The 18,132-nt window shown below is 34.8% G+C and overlaps 1 protein-coding gene across 4 annotated transcripts in view; it reads left to right on the forward strand.

Moving 5' to 3' along the window:
• Fermt2 (FERM domain containing kindlin 2) overlaps positions 1-17,970 on the forward strand; it is an 80,598-nt gene extending 62,628 nt beyond the window's left edge. The window contains exons 5-18 of one of the 4 annotated variants that reach the window (XM_026411023.2): positions 368-400; positions 726-951; positions 1,058-1,160; positions 3,534-3,641; positions 6,988-7,122; positions 7,905-7,954; positions 9,498-9,622; positions 11,602-11,708; positions 11,860-12,081; positions 14,256-14,279; positions 14,795-14,815; positions 15,223-15,347; positions 15,661-15,802; positions 17,128-17,970. In XM_026411023.2, the coding sequence (XP_026266808.1) occupies positions 368-400; positions 726-951; positions 1,058-1,160; positions 3,534-3,641; positions 6,988-7,122; positions 7,905-7,954; positions 9,498-9,622; positions 11,602-11,708; positions 11,860-12,081; positions 14,256-14,279; positions 14,795-14,815; positions 15,223-15,347; positions 15,661-15,802; positions 17,128-17,301 (1,595 nt within the window). In that variant the 3' untranslated portion in view covers positions 17,302-17,970. The remainder of the gene's footprint in view (positions 1-367; positions 401-725; positions 952-1,057; positions 1,161-3,533; positions 3,642-6,987; positions 7,123-7,904; positions 7,955-9,497; positions 9,623-11,601; positions 11,709-11,859; positions 12,082-14,255; positions 14,280-14,794; positions 14,816-15,222; positions 15,348-15,660; positions 15,803-17,127) is intronic. The other 3 variants (XM_026411024.2, XM_026411025.2, XM_026411026.2) reach the window with 3 other exon arrangements.
• Positions 17,971-18,132: the final 162 nt, after the last annotated feature.

Consider the following 18,132-nt stretch of genomic DNA (forward strand, 5'->3'; position numbering starts at 1 on the left):
GAGCTGGGGATGCGGCTCAATGGTTAAGCACCCCAGGTTCAATCCCCAGTACCTACCCCAACTCCTCCGCAAAAAAAAAAAAAAAAAAAAAAAAAATTGCTTTCCTTATTTATATGGACATTTCATTGTATGCTTAACTAAAGCACAACTTCTATTCTTTTAATTTGGACAAGAAATTTTGTTTTACTTAGGTTTTAGCTTCTAGGGTTCTTTATTCTTAAATCCACTTGAAATGTCTACTTCAATTTATTATTCACAATTAGGAAAAAAATCTTTTCTTTTTCTTTTTTCTTTTCATGCTTTTGTTTCTGTCCTCTATCGTTATCTTTCCTTTACCTTCTGAATTCCTTTCTTTCCTTTCCTGTAGGCACTGATGTTCTTTACATTGGCCCTCTGAAAGGTGAGCCTTACCACAATTAAACACAAAAATTGTTGGTCTGTCTGCTTCAGCTGTGTCCTTATTTTCTAATTTCTTTGAACTTACTTTTCCCCCAGATTTCCTGACAATTTAATTATTTTTTTATGGCTTTGTTATTACGCATTCTAATGTTATGCAAGTAGAGTTGAGTTCACATGTTCTTGAGAAAGGTAAAATAATGTGCTAAAGCTTTCTTTCCAGATTGAAGCTTGTGTTTCACAGTGTGCTCTATATCATAGAATATGTTGTTATTGAGAACTTGAGATACTGTGCTCCTTCCTTAACTACCTCATTTTCATGTTATCAGGAAGTATATATTCAAGCCCAGGACTTTATAGTAAAACCATGACCCCCACTTATGATGCTCATGATGGAAGCCCCTTGTCACCAACTTCTGCTTGGTTTGGTGACAGTGCTCTGTCAGAAGGCAATCCTGGTATACTTGCTGTCAGTCAACCGATCACATCACCAGAAATCTTGGCAAAAATGTTCAAGCCCCAAGCCCTTCTCGATAAAGCAAAAATCAACCAAGGGTAAGTTTTAAATTATGGATAGAATTGAAGAATTTCTTTGTCCACTTAGAGGTAGAAATATTATGTTGATTCTGTTTTGATTTGTTCCACTGCTCTTACTGCTCAGGTGGCTTGATTCCTCAAGATCTCTTATGGAACAAGATGTGAAGGAAAATGAGGCCTTGCTGCTTCGATTCAAGTATTACAGCTTTTTTGATTTGAATCCAAAGGTATCAAGGGCTTAAAGGGATCTTCTTTCTTTTTATTTCTGTTCTTTTGGATGTTGTTTGTTTTGGAAATTGGTGGAGAAAAGGAATTGTTTGTTTATAGCAAGTTTTAAATAATATTAAAAACCCAAACCTTTATGCAAAGGCATTTGTATTTTAAAAGGGTCTATTATTTTAGTAGTTTGAAACCATGATTAAGCCTTTTTTGTTAAGATAATTAAATTTTTGGTTGATTTACATTTAAAATGTACTAGTTTGGTACTACAGAATGGCAAAGTTATGTGGTTCTTTTTGGGGGTGGGTACCGTGGATTGAATCCAGGTCTGCCCTACCACTGAGATACACCCCCATCCTTTTTTTATTTTTTATTTTGAGACAGGATTTCACCAAATTGCCAAGGCTGGCCTTGAATTTGTGATCCTCCTGCCTCATCTCCCCAGTAGCTGGGATTACAGGTGTGTACTACCACACCCAGCTTGGGTTTTGTTTTTGTTTTTGTTTTTGTTTTTTTAATTTATATATGACAGCAGAATGCATTACAATTCTTATTACACATATAGAGCACAATTTTTTATATCTCTGGTTGTATACAAAGTATATTCACACCAATTCATGTCTTTATACATGTACTTTGGATAATAATGATCATCACATTCCACCATCATTTTTAACCCCCTGCCCCCTCCTTTTCCCTCCAAACCCCTCTGTTTTATCTAGAGTTCGTCTATTCCTTCCATACTCCCTCTCCCTATCTCACTATGAATCAGCCTCCTTATATCAAAGAAAACATTCGGTATTTGGTTTTTGGGGATTGGCTAACTTCATTTAGCATGGGGTTTTTTGTTTGGTTTTGTTTTTATTTTTAGCTTTTTGCTTAATTTAACATCTTTCTTCAGTTATACTGTAAGGAGGGCTGGGGATGTGATGCAGTGGTAAGCACTTCCCTGGCCTGTGTGAGGCCTTGGGTTTTATTTCTGGCACCACAAATAAATACACAGTAAGAGAAAGAAGAGTTTTCTATAAGATTGCCTTTTCTGTTACTTTCAGATACTATTTATACGCCAGAAGATCTTGTTTCAAAAAAACACTTGTTTTTATGTCATGTACGTTTTTAAGTCTTCATTTCTTCCTAATAATTAGCCACACAGTGTTACCTGTTTTTCTGTGATTGGTATGATCTGTGCTACTATAGTGCTTTGCTTTCCTGGTAAAATTTAACTTTGTTGTGAAAATGTAGACACCATCCCCCACAGAATAAAGTTGGCACGGACGTTTGGCTCCTTTACTACTGAAACATACTGGGAGAAGTTTCTCTTGACTGCCCAAGATTACAGTCTAGCCTTAGTCTAGATTTTATGTGTATGCCCATCTTTTATTATGTGCCTTATAAAACAGCAAAATGTACATAATAGAACTACAAAAAATAATTTTAATCTGTTTTCAGGCTATATCGTATCTACTTTCAGTAAAACCAAAGTTATTTGGGAACAGTTTCCTTATGAAGGTGTATTTTGTTGATATTTTAAGGTAGCATTGTTAAGATGTTACTATTGGTTTAATTTATTTATATTTTTGATGGTGGTGAGGTAACCAGGGATTGAACCCAGGGGCACTTAACCACTCAGCCACATCTCTACCCCCCCCCCACCTCATTTTTGAGGCAGGGTCTTCCTGAGTTTCTCAGGGCCCTACTAAATTGCTGAGGCTGGCTTTGAACTTGTGGTCCTCTTGCCTTAGCCTCCCGAGCCACTGGGATATTGTTTTTTATTAATATAGTTAAATTAATAGTTGAGTAACTTTTAAGTAAATATACTTTCTATAAATGCATATGTGCCATCTGTTTTGAATACTTAAAATAACTATTGCTTCCAAGTACCTGCCACTTTTTCTGGGTGTGCTTCCCCACATTGAGCAAGATGCTTCCCCAAATAGCTGATTTGCTGTGATCGTATTTTATTTTGGCAAGTTGCAATAATCATAATGAAAAGCAATCCGTAGTTATAACTTACTTTTTAATACCTTCAAGTCCTCAATCTAGATTTTTTACATAAAGTTATAATATATAGTTGTTTCCCTGGAAAATAACATGATTCTGTTTCTCCCAGCCCCAAACCTATTTCTAATGCTGAATACTTATCTTCTGTCATATTTTAATGTCACTTTTGAGTAGAAAACTAGATTTTGGTATGTATAGATATATCTAACCCTATAAATAGCTTTCTTTTTAGAGTTGATTGTTTAATAGTGAGTATAAATCCCAGGGAAAAAAAAAAGTTTATGTTCCATTTTTCTTTCCAAGCTTTAAAATGTGATTGCTCAGAGTTAAAAACTTTAATGGTAATATTTTACAAAAGAAGTGTTTCTTTTGTTCTGCAGTATGATGCAATCAGAATCAATCAGCTTTATGAGCAGGCTAAGTGGGCTATTCTCCTAGAAGAAATCGAATGCACAGAAGAAGAAATGATGATGTTTGCAGCCTTGCAGGTAGATTGAAAGATTTGGTAAATGAAGGAAAGAGAAAGAAGAGTGGTTTTTAAATAGTAGAGTGGCCTAGTATTTCTAGTAGCATTTGATAAATTATCTTTTGCTATGTAGAAAGTGAATAGGCTCTTTTAAAAGCAAAGTAAATGATAAATTTAGTTTATATTTTTTTTGTCTTAAGGGAGTTCAGTGGTATATTTTATTACTTTTCTGTATTTGGCAGGTGGGGGAGAATATCTCCCACCCCAAAATGTCTATTAATTTAATGTTATTCAAGTTTTCCTTGATAATATCAGATTTTTGAAATGATACCTACCTGCATAGTGGCCGGACATGTTGTAAAATGGACTGTTGGCAGAAATAATATCTTTTTAAGTGATAAAATTTCAGGAGATTAATGAAAGTAAACAGAGATGTTTTTAAAATGATAATCATTAAGAAGTAGATAGCTGATGTTTTCCTTAGATTTAACCAGTGCTTTCCAATTGTATACTTGCACATCACCTGCTTTAGAACTGTAGTGGTGCTTTTTAAAAATTTTAAAGTTCTAAGCCAGTCTCAGCAACTTAGTGAGGCCCTAAGCAACTCAGTGAGACCCTGTTCCAAAATAAAAAAGGGCTGGGGATGAAGCTCAGAGGTAAACCAACCCTGGATTCAATCCCAGTACCCTAAAAAAATTAAAAATTATTCACTTCTTTACCAATATATCCTCTAATAAAATACTTTTAGAGTGGTAACCCCAAATGAGCCTCCTTAGAAATAGATGATTGAAGTTCAGTATTAATTCATCTTTCTCAAGTTTTATATATTTGAGTAAGTCTTTGGCAATTGTTCTCTAATTATGGTGAGATTGTAGTGTCACCTGAAGTTGATGTCCTTTAAATAGAAGTACAGGAAGCAGAGCTGACACACAGTTATTAAGCGCTTCCACCATAAAAACCATTTTGGTTTTTCCTTAGAGCACAAACAGAAAATTCTGAATCTTTCAGATACACGTAGGCACCCAGAAAAGTGTTCAGTTAAACTCAAAAGTTGCCACTAGAAAGCCAGAACAACTACTAGGTTGCCAGGTAAAAGAAGAAAATTAAAAAGGAATACAGATAAGGAAAATCCGTATTGACTTTTGGGTGATCTTTTATTTCTAGAGATTTGATTTATCAACAGTTAAGAATCCTGTGTTGTTTCTGGATGATTCAGACTATCTGAAGAATTTCTTGAATTAAATTCTAGAGCATGTTACTGGGAGTCCCTCACGTTTTTATGATTTTCTATCTATATCTTTCTCAATTTGAATATAAGCACATAATTTTTTATTGGAAGTTTTGCCAGTGACAGAATACACATTTAAAATATACATGTGAAAGACCATAAGCTTTATTATATAGTATTGATTTTCATCTTTTTTATTATAAAAATAGTATTTCTATTTTTTAAGTCAGCACATAGTAGATGCTCAAAAAACAATTGTTGAAGAAGTATATAATTGCATTTTTACAGAAATGGCAATATGCTGCAACCCAGAATATTGTAGAATGGATATTCCATATCAGTACCATAAAAATACCTCAGAGACAACAGACTCTAATTCAGGGGAACTGAATAATCTCACAGCATGGTCTTCCTGAACCATCTTAAAAATCTAGATTGGGGGTGGGATACCAGGGATTGAACTCCAGGGCACTCGACCACTGAGCCACATCCCCAGCCTTATTTTGTATTTTATTTAGAGACAGGGTTTCATTGAGTTGCTTAGTTACCTCATTTTTGCTGAAGCTGGCTGAACTCATGATCCTCCTGTCAGCCTCCCAACCCGATTGGATTATAGGCATGTGTCAGCTCACCTGGCCTTACAATGTAGATTTAATGAGAGAATTTTAGAGTACTAATACCTTGAGTTGTTAGAAGCCTACTGATAAATTGACCCAAAGTCTACTAGATGGAAACTTTGAAAGTATGGTGAGGAGATACCCAGCAATTTTTCAGACACAGCATACCCTCTGAATTATTCTGGAGCATCTGGATCCTTGTATAAAATACACTGTAGTTAAAAACAAAACAAAACAAAAAAAAAACAAGGATAATTCAAAACAAGTTGAGGAATTTTGTTAGTAACTTTGCTTGTTTTAAAGCATTTAGGTCCAAGTTGTATTATAACGTTTACTAGATAACCCCATATACATTTGAAAACAAAGCTGGATTTTATGACAAACCCCATAAGAGCTTTTTTGCATCAAAATTACCTAGGGCACTTAGTAAAAATGCAGATTTCAGGTTGGACCCCAGATTTACTGAATCAGAGTCTTTGGGGTGAACCTTAGCCAACTCTCCACATGGTTCTTAATATACTCATAACATTTGGGGTCATTCCTGAGCCTCAGCCTATCTTATTCTCCATCATTTATGACCCTGAAAGTTAAGGATCTTGCTTCAGCATAACTGAAAGTATAACCAGAAACTACTCATGACTACACCTTAAAACGCAGAGAAACATTGATAATTGGCCTTAGATTAGTTCACTAAATGTTCCCACAAGTAGATTTTATTAAGTAAATGAATACTTCAGAAATGCAAAGTGCTGCTTATTCCTTTAAAAGGTAACTGATTTTAAGTTAAATATTCTGCTGACTTAAGTTTAACATCAGCATTTAATAGATTATTAATATTTGTTTTAAGTCACTAAGTTTAATTTAAAATAAGGAATTTTATAATGAAGAATTTTTTCTTTCACATATAGGATAGTTAATGTCTACTCACTGCCTACCCACTCTCGTGCACATATGTGCTCTCCATATATATGTATATGTGAATGTATAAATGAGAACATGACAATAAAACTGACACTTATTGTTTAGTAATACTTGAAATCTTTTCTTTTGACATAAATCATATATATGTGTACACATATATCAACATCTTTTATCAGTCTTATGAAACTGAAAATATAGAGCATTGAGTTGAAAATGGAGGAAAAAAATGGACTTTGTAGCTGTCTCCTAAAGCTGTGATGGTGATAACTATCTCCTGAGTAATAGTACATAAGGCAGTGTGAATTTTCTGCTCTTTGTGGCAGTAGTAACATAAGACAACCAATGTTAATCCATTCCTACAAAAGACTTTATGCATGTTCCAAACAGAGACCTACTTACTTAACTTTGGATAAATATTTATTAGCAAGCTTTGATATTGATAAGGTGCCATGCCCTTAACCTTTCTGTCATTCTAGTTCCTGGACACTTATTTTTTCAAATTAGGTGATAAAAAGCATTCAGTATAGATTCAGATAATAATTTCATTTTAAAGTTTTACAGTTCTATTAATCGTTTCAATAAAATGTCATTTCTGGTTTCAGTATCATATCAACAAGCTGTCAATCATGACATCAGAGAATCATTTGAACAACAGTGACAAAGAAGTTGATGAAGTAGATGCTGCCCTCTCAGACTTGGAGATTACTTTGGAAGGGGGTAAAACATCAACAATTTTGGTAAGGTGAATCTTTACCGACCAACTGAGTTTAAATGGATGCTTAACTTTTTGTGGACTTTAGTTCTCAGGAAGTATTTGGGGGGTAGAGAGAAATATTTAATGCTTTAGAAAAGTCAGATGTAGATTTTTCAGGAACTTTTCAGGGAAGTTTTATTTTTGAGATGCTGGGGATCATGCATACACCCAGGGCCTTATGCATGCACTCTACCACTGAGCTACACCCGCAACTGGGGTGCAGAATGGGTTGGGGGGTGTACATTGTATGTGGTATCTAGAGCTTGGAACACACTAAAGATGAATCTTCTGGTCCTTTGCATATTCTCCTACATTCTTTTATAAGGGGTGGAAAATATTTCTACAAAGGAAAATTTCATCTAAATTTAGTGATGCTACTTATTTGAAATATTTCAAAGAGAAGAGAGAAATAGGTCTTATAGTTTTTAAATAAGTTTGTTTTTAAAGCTAAGGAATTAGTTATTGCTGTAGGAAAACTTTTCAAGGCTGTTATGATTTAGAGAATTTCCATATGCATCTACAAATAGCATTTAGAAGTAACATTGTATCCTTTGGGGGTATGTAGTTGTTATTTTTTTCAAATTTTTATTAATTTCTCCTATTTGAAAATGTGTTTATAATAATAATAAGAAAATATCCATACGTCCATGTAATATGATTATATCTTTTAAATCTTTGTAATCTGTATTTTACTTAATTCTGTTTGTTAAAATTTCAAATTAAAAAAAAAAAAAAGGAAGAAAAATTATTTTGTTCTCTCCCTAGGGTGACATTACTTCCATTCCTGAACTTGCTGACTATATCAAAGTTTTCAAGTAAGTGAAAAAGTGGGAGATTCCAGGTACTACTAAACAATAAGTGTCAGGACTGTCATGTTCACATTATTTAAATTTACAGTAAGTTTGGCAAAAGCCTCTGTTAAATGATACACTGATTAGATGAACACTTAAATTATAACGAAAGAAAATAATCATGTTTACCAAACTAAAATCACAGCAATCATTGTTTTAGCTGATAAATATTCTTCTTCAAAAAAACTTGCAAAATCTAGATTTCATCATATAGATGCTAAAATAGCAATACACTGGCACAGTCCCTCTGAACCTTAGTTGACAGCTGCCAGTGGTTATTTGCTGTACAGAGCTCTAGATTCTAATAAGTTATATATCATTGTTATGTATATCATTTTATGTAAGGTCCCAATATATCTGTTCAGATTTTTAAACAGTCAAAATCCAGTTGGATCTCCACAGAATCCAGAGAACTGGGCATTAAGGTAGACAGGGGAAGAAAGAAAGGAGATGAGCTGGGTGAGATGCATCTCAGGAGGCTGAGATGGGAGGATTGCAAGTTTGAGACCAGCCTCAGCAACTTAATAAAATCCTGGCTGAAAATAAAAATAACATGGACTGGAGATATGGCTCGGTGGTAAAGCATGGGTTAGACCCTCAGTACCAAAAATAAATAAATAAAAGGAGGAGGTGATGCCGAATATACTTTTTTTCTACTGTATATTATAAAATTATTGTAGAATAAACCATAGCTGAACATACAACAGATGAACATATGTAACATTTTTTACATAAGAGCAAGATTTCAAATGCCACTCTTCTCCCCTACCTGCACCTTCGTGACTGATCTGGCATCTCCTGTGTTTGACACTGGCATGGCAACTTAATGTCAGCATTGATATGTATCCAAGAGAATTAAGCCCTCTTTTTTTTTTTTTTTTTTTTTTTTATTTTGGTACCAGGGATTGAACTCAGGGGCACTCGACCACTGAGCCATATCCCCAGCCCTATTTTGCATTTTATTTAGAGACAGGGTCTCACTGAGTTGCTTACTGTCTCGTTTTTGCTGAGGCTGGCTTTAAACTCAAGATCCTCCTGCCTCAGCCTCCTGAGCCGCTGGGACTACAAGCGTATGCCACCATGACCAACAACTTCTTTCACTTCCAGTCATGGCAAGTAAACTTGCTTCTTCATAGAGGCTCCAGAGGCAACCCTGCAAACACCTGTGCCCCTACAGGTTGTTAATGGGGCCTAGAAAGCTTCAAGTTATGGACATTTACTTTACCTTTCTTTTCCTCGCCTTTCCAGTGAGCTGCTAGTGATGAGAAATCCTGGAATATGGCCCTCTACTTGTTCATTGTTTGTGGGATCTTCCTGAGTAGATTGAGAAGGGAGGGCACATCCAATACCAGCACTACTGAATTTAAGACACTGGCCAAAGGGAACTAATTTTAGCATGTGTTAAATTTGCCTTCAGACTTTTTAACATTGTGAGATTTTGCTACTAAAAGAATATTGACAAAGTTACTTCAAAGGGGATTTTTCTCTTAATTCTACTTGATACTAGGCCAAAAAAGCTGACTTTAAAAGGTTACAAGCAATATTGGTGCACTTTCAAAGATACATCTATTTCTTGCTATAAGAGCAAAGAAGAATCCAGTGGCACACCTGCTCATCAGATGAACCTTCGAGGTAAGGAAAGCTTTGAATGACTATGGAATTTCTGTTGGTCTGATATTGAATAGACTTCACTGGCATTGGGGTAGAGTGGAGGATTAAAATTTATTTACTGCTTTGGATACTTTTTAAATGTTTAGATATGCTTTTTATTTATTTATATTTACATTTTTCTTGTTGTGAGTGTTCAATTCCACATGAATATTTTGTTATCTCTTTCGGAAAACCTGGCTTGAATTATGTTTCTGCTTTTTTCACTTGTCAAGTAAATTTATGGTGTCTCTCTCTTGATCTTTAAGCATTAAGGACAGTTAGGTTTTCCTCATTCTGCATCTCATTTTTAACTTTTGAAGCAGTCATCTGCTCCTAGGCCTTCCTGGTTTCTCTCTTCCTCATTGGCATCCTGCTCCTTTTCCCCTCCTTCACTGATAAAGCTGGTCCCACACAGGGTCTTCCACTTCCCTGCCTGGTTTTGTCTCTCTTACTCTGCGCAGCCTGACTTCCTGAAGGGAGCACAGGAGAGCTCTCTGAGATGCCTTCCTGTTGTCAACTTGAGTTTCCTTTTGTCTTGTTAAATCCAAAGTCTTTTCAGAACTAGGAGTTGGTATTTAAGAGACAGATTTTCTTTCCCTTGTGGCAACTGCAGCAAGCTTGCTTCCTATAGCCTAGGATAAGCCTAGATGAGGACTCAGCTGTTGGCTTTAATCTTTTTAAATTCAGATCTATGGGGCCATAGCTTCATTTCCCACTTTGGTGGCATATGTTCTTCACTCTGTTGCTTCACCTCTTTCATCTGGTTGATGCACTGTTTATTCTCTAAGTTGGTTTGGTTCTTGTACAGGTGGAAGGCATCCTGCTGCTGCTCACTGATTTCTCTGCAGTCTTCGACTCATTTTGCAAATTGTTGATGATATTATTCACTAAAGAGTCTCATGGCTCACTTCCAGGTCAGATGCCACTTCCTCTGAGAAGCTGTGTCCCCGGAGTGCTACTCTCCCATAAGCTCACACAGCACATCCTACTCGCTTCATACCTGGTGGAATATGCAATTGACTGGCTCGTCTCTATTCCTCACTCCTCTTACTTTCTATTCCCTTACAACAAAGGCTAGAAAAATAGTTTTGAAACTCATTCCCAATGAGATTTAGACGCCAGTCAGCCTTGAATTCCAAGCTGAGAGTTAGAGTTGGCGATACTGAATGTAGCAAGGAGGCATTTTTCTAGAGTTAATAGCTATAAGCAGCCTCCTAGGAAGTTTCCAGCTGCTTGATTTTTAACAAAGGTTGCATCTCCCTTGGAAGACCAGTTTTTCCCAGGGGTCCAGCCCATCTCTTTTGGATACGTTTTGCATGTACATATTTTATCATATATAAAGTAATGTGCTTCTCTAAATAAAACTATCAGTATTTGTTGAGGAATATTTTGTAAAAGGCTCCTTTTACAAAAATGATTCCTAAGTAATTTGACTTGATGCATAAGACACGGAGGTGCTCTGTTTCTTTTATTTAACACTTTAAATATTTGTGTGGAGGCCAAGAAATGACATTTTTAACATTTCTTCTTTCTGAATATACTGGTGTTTAATTCCTTGTACTCTGTGAAAAGAGCAATTGCTCCAGTATGGCGAGCAAGGAATCCTAGGGCATCATGGGTGGCATAAACTAAGCACAGACAATTTGAGTAGACCGTAGAGAGCCTTCACATTACATCATTCTCTTGCAAAAAGCCCCCCACTCATGCTTGAAGGTGTTGATTACTTAGATTCTTAACCCATAAATTCATGTATTTCTGGAGACTAGTCTATAAAGTGTCATTCTTAATATCAAAGTTATTTTCATATCAACTTCCCACATATATAGGTATATGCAGATCAATTCCTAAAGGGTGACAAAAATCCAGTATGTTAAAAACCCACAAAATGAAGCTATCATATTGGTTTGAGATTTCTTAAAAGTAAATTTAAGCACATTTATAATTAAATTTTTTAATTACAGGATGTGAAGTTACCCCAGATGTAAACATTTCCGGCCAAAAATTTAACATTAAACTTCTGATTCCAGTCGCAGAGGGCATGAATGAAATCTGGCTTCGTTGTGACAATGTGAGTTTCCCAGTTGAAAGTAAACCTTATATTCTGTAAATTCTAAGTGAGTTGAGCAATCATCTTTACATTTTATCCTCAGAAGACCCACCATGTGATATCTACATCACCATGTGATTTCATACTTCAATGTATTTTTTTTTTCCAATAGGAAAAACAGTATGCACACTGGATGGCAGCCTGCAGATTAGCCTCCAAAGGCAAGACCATGGCGGACAGTTCTTACAACTTAGAAGTTCAGAATATTCTTTCCTTTCTGAAGATGCAGCATTTAAACCCAGATCCTCAATTAATACCAGAGCAGATCACAACTGATATAAATCCTGAATGTTTGGTGTCCCCACGGTATCTAAAAAAATATAAGAACAAACAGGTATCTCATTATATTTAATCTGTTGCTTTCTGATGTTTTATTATTTTGTACATATCATTTAAATTTTGTTTCTTCTATCAAATAAGATTCATTAGTCTTGGGGTTGTGGCTCAACGGTAGAGCACTCGCCTAGCATGTGCAAGGCCGTAGGTTCAATCAAAATCAACACCACAAAAAAATATTGTGTCCAACAACAGCTAAAAAGTATAAAAAATTTCATATCAGCTAGTTAGAATATAAAATATACAAATAGGCACATATCTGTAATCCCAGCAGTTTGAGAGGCTGAGGCAGGAGGATTGCAAGTTCAGAATCAGCCTCAGCAACTTAGGCCCCAAGTAATTTCGTGACACCCTATCTCAAAATTTAAAAATGGGCTGGGGGTGTGGATTATTGGTTAAGCATCCCTGGGTTCAATTCCTGGTACCAAAAGAAAATAATAATAGTAATGATATAAAGTAGGAAAAAATGTAGACTTTAGTCATTTTAATTTATCATTAAAAACACATTTTAACAGGACAGACAACAAGGTAGAATAGTTGATTGCATATTTATTCTAAACAGCCTGAGGAAATTACTTTATTAACAGGATGTTCTTTTAGGGAATTAAAAACCATCTATGCTTTATGTTCCTTAATCTATTTAGTTTTATTAATTTATATAATTATTACAAAGCAGACGGCATTTCACAGTACAATCTTTAAAACGTATTCTTGCTGTTGAAATAGATTTTTTCAGCCTTGAAATTAACTTTATAAGGGTAGAAATAGTCTACACACCAACATTGACTTAATTTTAACAGTTAGAACCTGAGATTTTGCACAAGGTTACAAAGTTTTCTAAATTGTAATTAAAATTTACTGCTTTTTATCTGTTAATTTCTTTCCTGGAAATTAATACCATAAAAGGTTTGCTATTTGGGAAAATGGTTTGTCACTGCAACACGACAAGCCCTTCACAGGGGAATTTCACTTGGGATAGCCCCTACTATTCTCCGCACTAGACACCAGGCCATAAAAGGAAAAAGCTTCATTTTGGGTGGGGGAGCAGAGAAAATCTTTAGAATAAATATTGCACTTTTATTTAGTTTTGCTTTTATCTTTGTTGAGGAATATTTTAAAACATAATGAAAAGTCCCTATTAAATACTCAGACACTTAATTTCTTCACTTTAAATTTAATGTTTATTATATGGGTCTGGCATTTAGCTATAAATGTTCAGGAGTTTTAATCACAAAGTATTTGGTTTAAGTTTTAGGGGTTGTTTAAGCTACATGGAAATTGTTTATCTCATAGTCATAGGCTGTGGGAGTAATGAGGAATGGAGGAAATGCTACCCTGGGGAACTCTATGGAATGTAGATTATTAAGTTAAAAAGGGAAAATGAAGGAAGTAGTAATTTCATGTTTTATTCTTAGTAATTTCATTTAAGAATTATTGATAAGGAAACTTGTTTCTAAAATTAGTGAATTCATTTGCCTTCAAAGGCTCTGAATGATTTCAGATCTTAGCAATGTTATCATTTCAGTGTCAGATAACAGGAAATAATAGTTTTCACCCCTGAGCTCTGAACTAGTCATGTTCTCTTGAGGACAAGAAATGTTTTGCTCTCTTTTAACTGACAGGAGGGCAGTGTATCCATGGTTAAGGATCTTTCCTGATCTCTGGTTTTCCGTGCTGACATCAAATCAAATGCAATCTTAAATCCTTTCTCTAACTAGACTTACAGGTGTTTCCAGAAGGCTCCATGCTTGACTACCCTGGCACATAGGAAATCTGATAGAAGAGTCTAGCTGCTACTGTTTCTCAGGCACTGTGCTGCTCATCAGGCATAATGCTTAATCGTTAAACTGAATCTAGTGGTGTTCTGGAGTCCGCAGCTGCAGTCATTAATGCTACCGTGGCATAAACATGATTTGCCTATTGGGCTGGTCAGTTTAACCTTTGAATATTAAAACTGAGCTACTTTCAGTGTCCCCAAATTATACATAAAGTTAACTCAACTTGCTCTGGGTATTTTTTAAATGATGAGACTCAAATTGGATTTTTTTTTTTTAATTTTAAAGGAAAGAATTGTCCTGTGTGTTTTTCTCTGTTAGTCCAAATTGAACTGGGCTAATATTATGGCCACAATTCCTAGTGTAGTATATGGCATCTCTTTATTTTTACTTCCAGGAAAAAGGATGCAAAAAACAAATGGTAATTAAGGAGTTTGCTTTTCTTGTGTAAATAGACAGTATGGGCACTGCACTATTTCATGTCTTCAACTTCTGAAAAGCAGTGCATGTATCATATTTGACTAATTATGAGAGGACTAAAAGCTTTTTGAGTATTAATTTTTATTTTACTACTAAAATAATTAGCTTTACCCTAACCAGTAAGAGCTGGTATTTGAGGCAAGAAAAGAGGTATTTGTACTTTTTATTTTCTTCCTACAAATTTCTACCCTTAATTTTCATAACATTTAACATTCTGAAATGGGGAGTGTTTCTCAGTATTCTGAATGGAAAGTAATTGCTGCTTCCTTGTGTTTATTTTCATTCTTGCATTTACTTTGCTTGGTTTCCACCTAAAGTAATTTTTCGCATGGTTTTTGGCTGGAATTTTGGTTTGCAGGTTACCGCAACTTTTTCTTTGCTTCATTGCCATTTTTTCTGATTGCCTCTTTTTTTTCTTTCCGCTTTCTTTTTCTTTCTTCGCATTGCCATCTACAGCCAGGCTATGTAAGAGATTTGGTAAGTTCTTCATATTTACAAAAAAAAAAGAGGAAGAAATAAATTTATTAACTCTGTGTGTGTATATATATATATATATGTGTATGTGTGTGTGTATATATACACACACACACACATATGAGTATACTGTTTAATAATAGAATGTGTGTCTCAAGTTTGGCAATTATGTACTAATAGTATTTTTTTCCCTTATGATACATGAGAACTAAAATTAAGAATATCTTTTAGTTTAGAAATATTTAATATATTACTTTATTAAAATTCCCAAATGTAACTTCAGATATTTTCTATTTTCAACTCTTACAATATATGATTTTGTGGTGGGATACAAAATTCAGTCTTTTAATCATAATTCTGCCATGAAAGAAAAATGTCCAATGGTAAAGATGGTATTTAATCATATTTAGATAACAGCAAGAATTTTGGAGGCCCATCAGAACGTAGCCCAGATGAGTCTGATTGAAGCTAAGATGAGATTCATTCAAGCTTGGCAGTCATTACCTGAATTTGGCATCACACACTTCATTGCAAGGTCAGTGGTCCTACTAAGTACCTCTATAAACCTTAATCTGCATTTTCACTTCCTCTGCTTCCTGTAATTAGAAGCTAAACATCTAACAGTCACATTAACCTGTTCTACAGTAAAATTTAAGGACTGTTCGGATGTATTTGCTGTATTTTTAATTTTTTCATTATAAACTCAGAATGATTATATTTCTATTTTTATTCATACAAGAATAGCACTTTTATTTAGGGTTAGAGAGAACTTGTCTGGAAGAAAAACAGACCTATATGTTCTCCCACATATGCACGTTTTTAAATGTTTGGTTTTTTCAATGCTGCAGGTTCCAAGGGGGTAAGAAAGAAGAACTTATTGGAATTGCATACAACAGATTAATTAGGATGGATGCCGGCACAGGAGATGCCATTAAAACATGGCGCTTCAGCAACATGAAGCAGTGGAATGTTAACTGGGAGATCAAAATGGTAAACTAGTGGGGCTGCAGTTGTAACTCAGTGGTAGAGCGCTTTCCTAGTACATGTGAGGCACTGGGTTTGATCCTCAGCACCACATAAAAATAAATAAAATAAAGGTATTGTATCCATCTGCAACTAAAAAAAATTTTTAAAAAAAGGTAAACTAACAACAGTGCTACCTAAATATATAATCTTTATGATAAAATCTAGTAAGTTAAAGAGTCCTCATAAGTACTGAATATTTTTATCATTATTTCTTAAAGTACAGACCATGGTTAGTTACTCATTTCTCACTTAAACTTGCCAGTTTCATAACTAAAATTCTAAAGATATAACAATTTGCTTAGAATATTGCTTGATCTTTTTTAGGGTTGTCTTTCTACAGTGAATAAGTCCCTTCCACTTAGAATAGCATCACTATATAGTGAATGCCTCCTTTGTGCCAGGAATAATAGATGTTTAATATCTATATCCTATCTCTAAACCTCATCACAGCCTTCTAAGGTAGATGGGATGTCTGTACTTTACAAATGAGGCCACTCAAATTTAGAGGCCAAAGGGCCACCATTGTTCATGACCACAAACAGTAAAAAACAGATTCAGTATTCAAACTAATACAGTTTGGGGGTCTAAAGCCTGGCACATGTACCACTATATATCATGTTGCCGCTAACCTTATTATTTAAAATAAACAGGCCAGGCACAATGGCTTGGAAGGCTGAGGCAGAGGATTGGGAATTCAAAGGCACCCTCAGCAATGGCGAGGTGCTAAACCCTGTGTCTAAATAACATATAAAATAGGGCTGGGGTTGTTGCTCAGTGGTTGGATTGGCCCTAAATTCAATCCCTGGTACCAAAAACATAAAATAAAACAGAATCATTTACTAAAAAGTCATTTGGTTTAGACTCATATTGGATATGTTGTATCAGTTCCTGTCACTTAATAAAACTCATTTCTGAAATATTTAAACAAGATACCTAAAGGTTAATATTAAAGCAAATATTAAATAAAACACAGGAAGTAGATTTTCTCCCAGGACTTCGAGACAGAATTGAATCACCAGAGACCACTTGGGAACTTAATGACCTAAAACCCTTGTGTTCAGTCTTCCTCTTCAGAACTTGAAAACTAAAAGGATGGGGGTGGGGGAGGGTAGCAAACTTTCCTTATTCTTTCAGCTTAAAGGCATTATTACTTTAGTGTTTTAGAAGAGTAATTATTTGAGGATTGACATGTTTTATGATTAGGGCAGGCCTTAAACAGCACAGTAGCTTCACAGGACCCAGCCACATGGAGTTTTCCTGGAACTGATAGTTCTCTGTCTTTGTTTTAGGTCACCGTAGAGTTTGCAGATGAAGTCCGATTGTCCTTCATTTGTACTGAAGTAGATTGCAAAGTGGTTCATGAATTTATTGGTGGCTACATATTTCTCTCAACACGTGCAAAAGACCAGAATGAGAGTTTAGATGAAGAGATGTTCTACAAACTTACTAGTGGTTGGGTGTGAATAGAAATACTATATAATGAAACTCCATGGCCATAACAATATTTAACTTTAAAAGCTGTTGTTTGTTATATGCTGCTTGATAAAGTAAGCTTGAAATTTATCATTTTATCATGAAAAACTTTTTTGCCTTACCAGACTGGTTAATATGTGCACTAACAAGCACAACTAGTAATCTGCTAAAATGATACAATAAATGGACTATTGAATATGGCACACATTCCTTACGAATTGAAACTGAAATAGTGGGCAAATCAGAAATAAACCATCAGTGATTTAAGCAAGCCAAATTGTAAGAAATAAGCCATCTACTCTAAAGTTATGCAGGGCTTAACCTATATGAAGTCTATTTATCATGTTTAATGCATGTATTTTAATGTATTTTAATTTGATTTAATGTTTTAAAATAACCTTCCAGTAGCCATTTAGTCCCCCTCCCCAAATATAAAATCAGGCATACAAAAAATGCTTGATATTTAATAATGTCATTATTTGACCTTGAAGGAAAATGCTGTTAGTCTGTTACGCTTTGTTTTTGTCCTTGAATAAGCATGTATGTATATTGTCTTGTGTTTTTATTTTTACACCATATTGTATTACTCTTATAGTATGCACCAGCATATTCACTGTCTGCCTAAAATATGCAACTTTTGCATTACAATATGAAGTAAAGGTCTATGAAGTATAAATTTTGTGTAACTAATGTACAAACACAAATTTTATAAAATTGTACAGTTTTTTTAAAAAAACTTCACAACTAGAAATGGCTTAAATGTAGCATCCTTGCATTAGTTAAATGCTTTTAAAAGATAATTAATATGCAGTTTTAATATC

This window comes from Urocitellus parryii, chromosome 6, assembly GCF_045843805.1.
Source record: "Urocitellus parryii isolate mUroPar1 chromosome 6, mUroPar1.hap1, whole genome shotgun sequence".
NCBI classification, from domain to species: domain Eukaryota; kingdom Metazoa; phylum Chordata; class Mammalia; order Rodentia; family Sciuridae; genus Urocitellus; species Urocitellus parryii.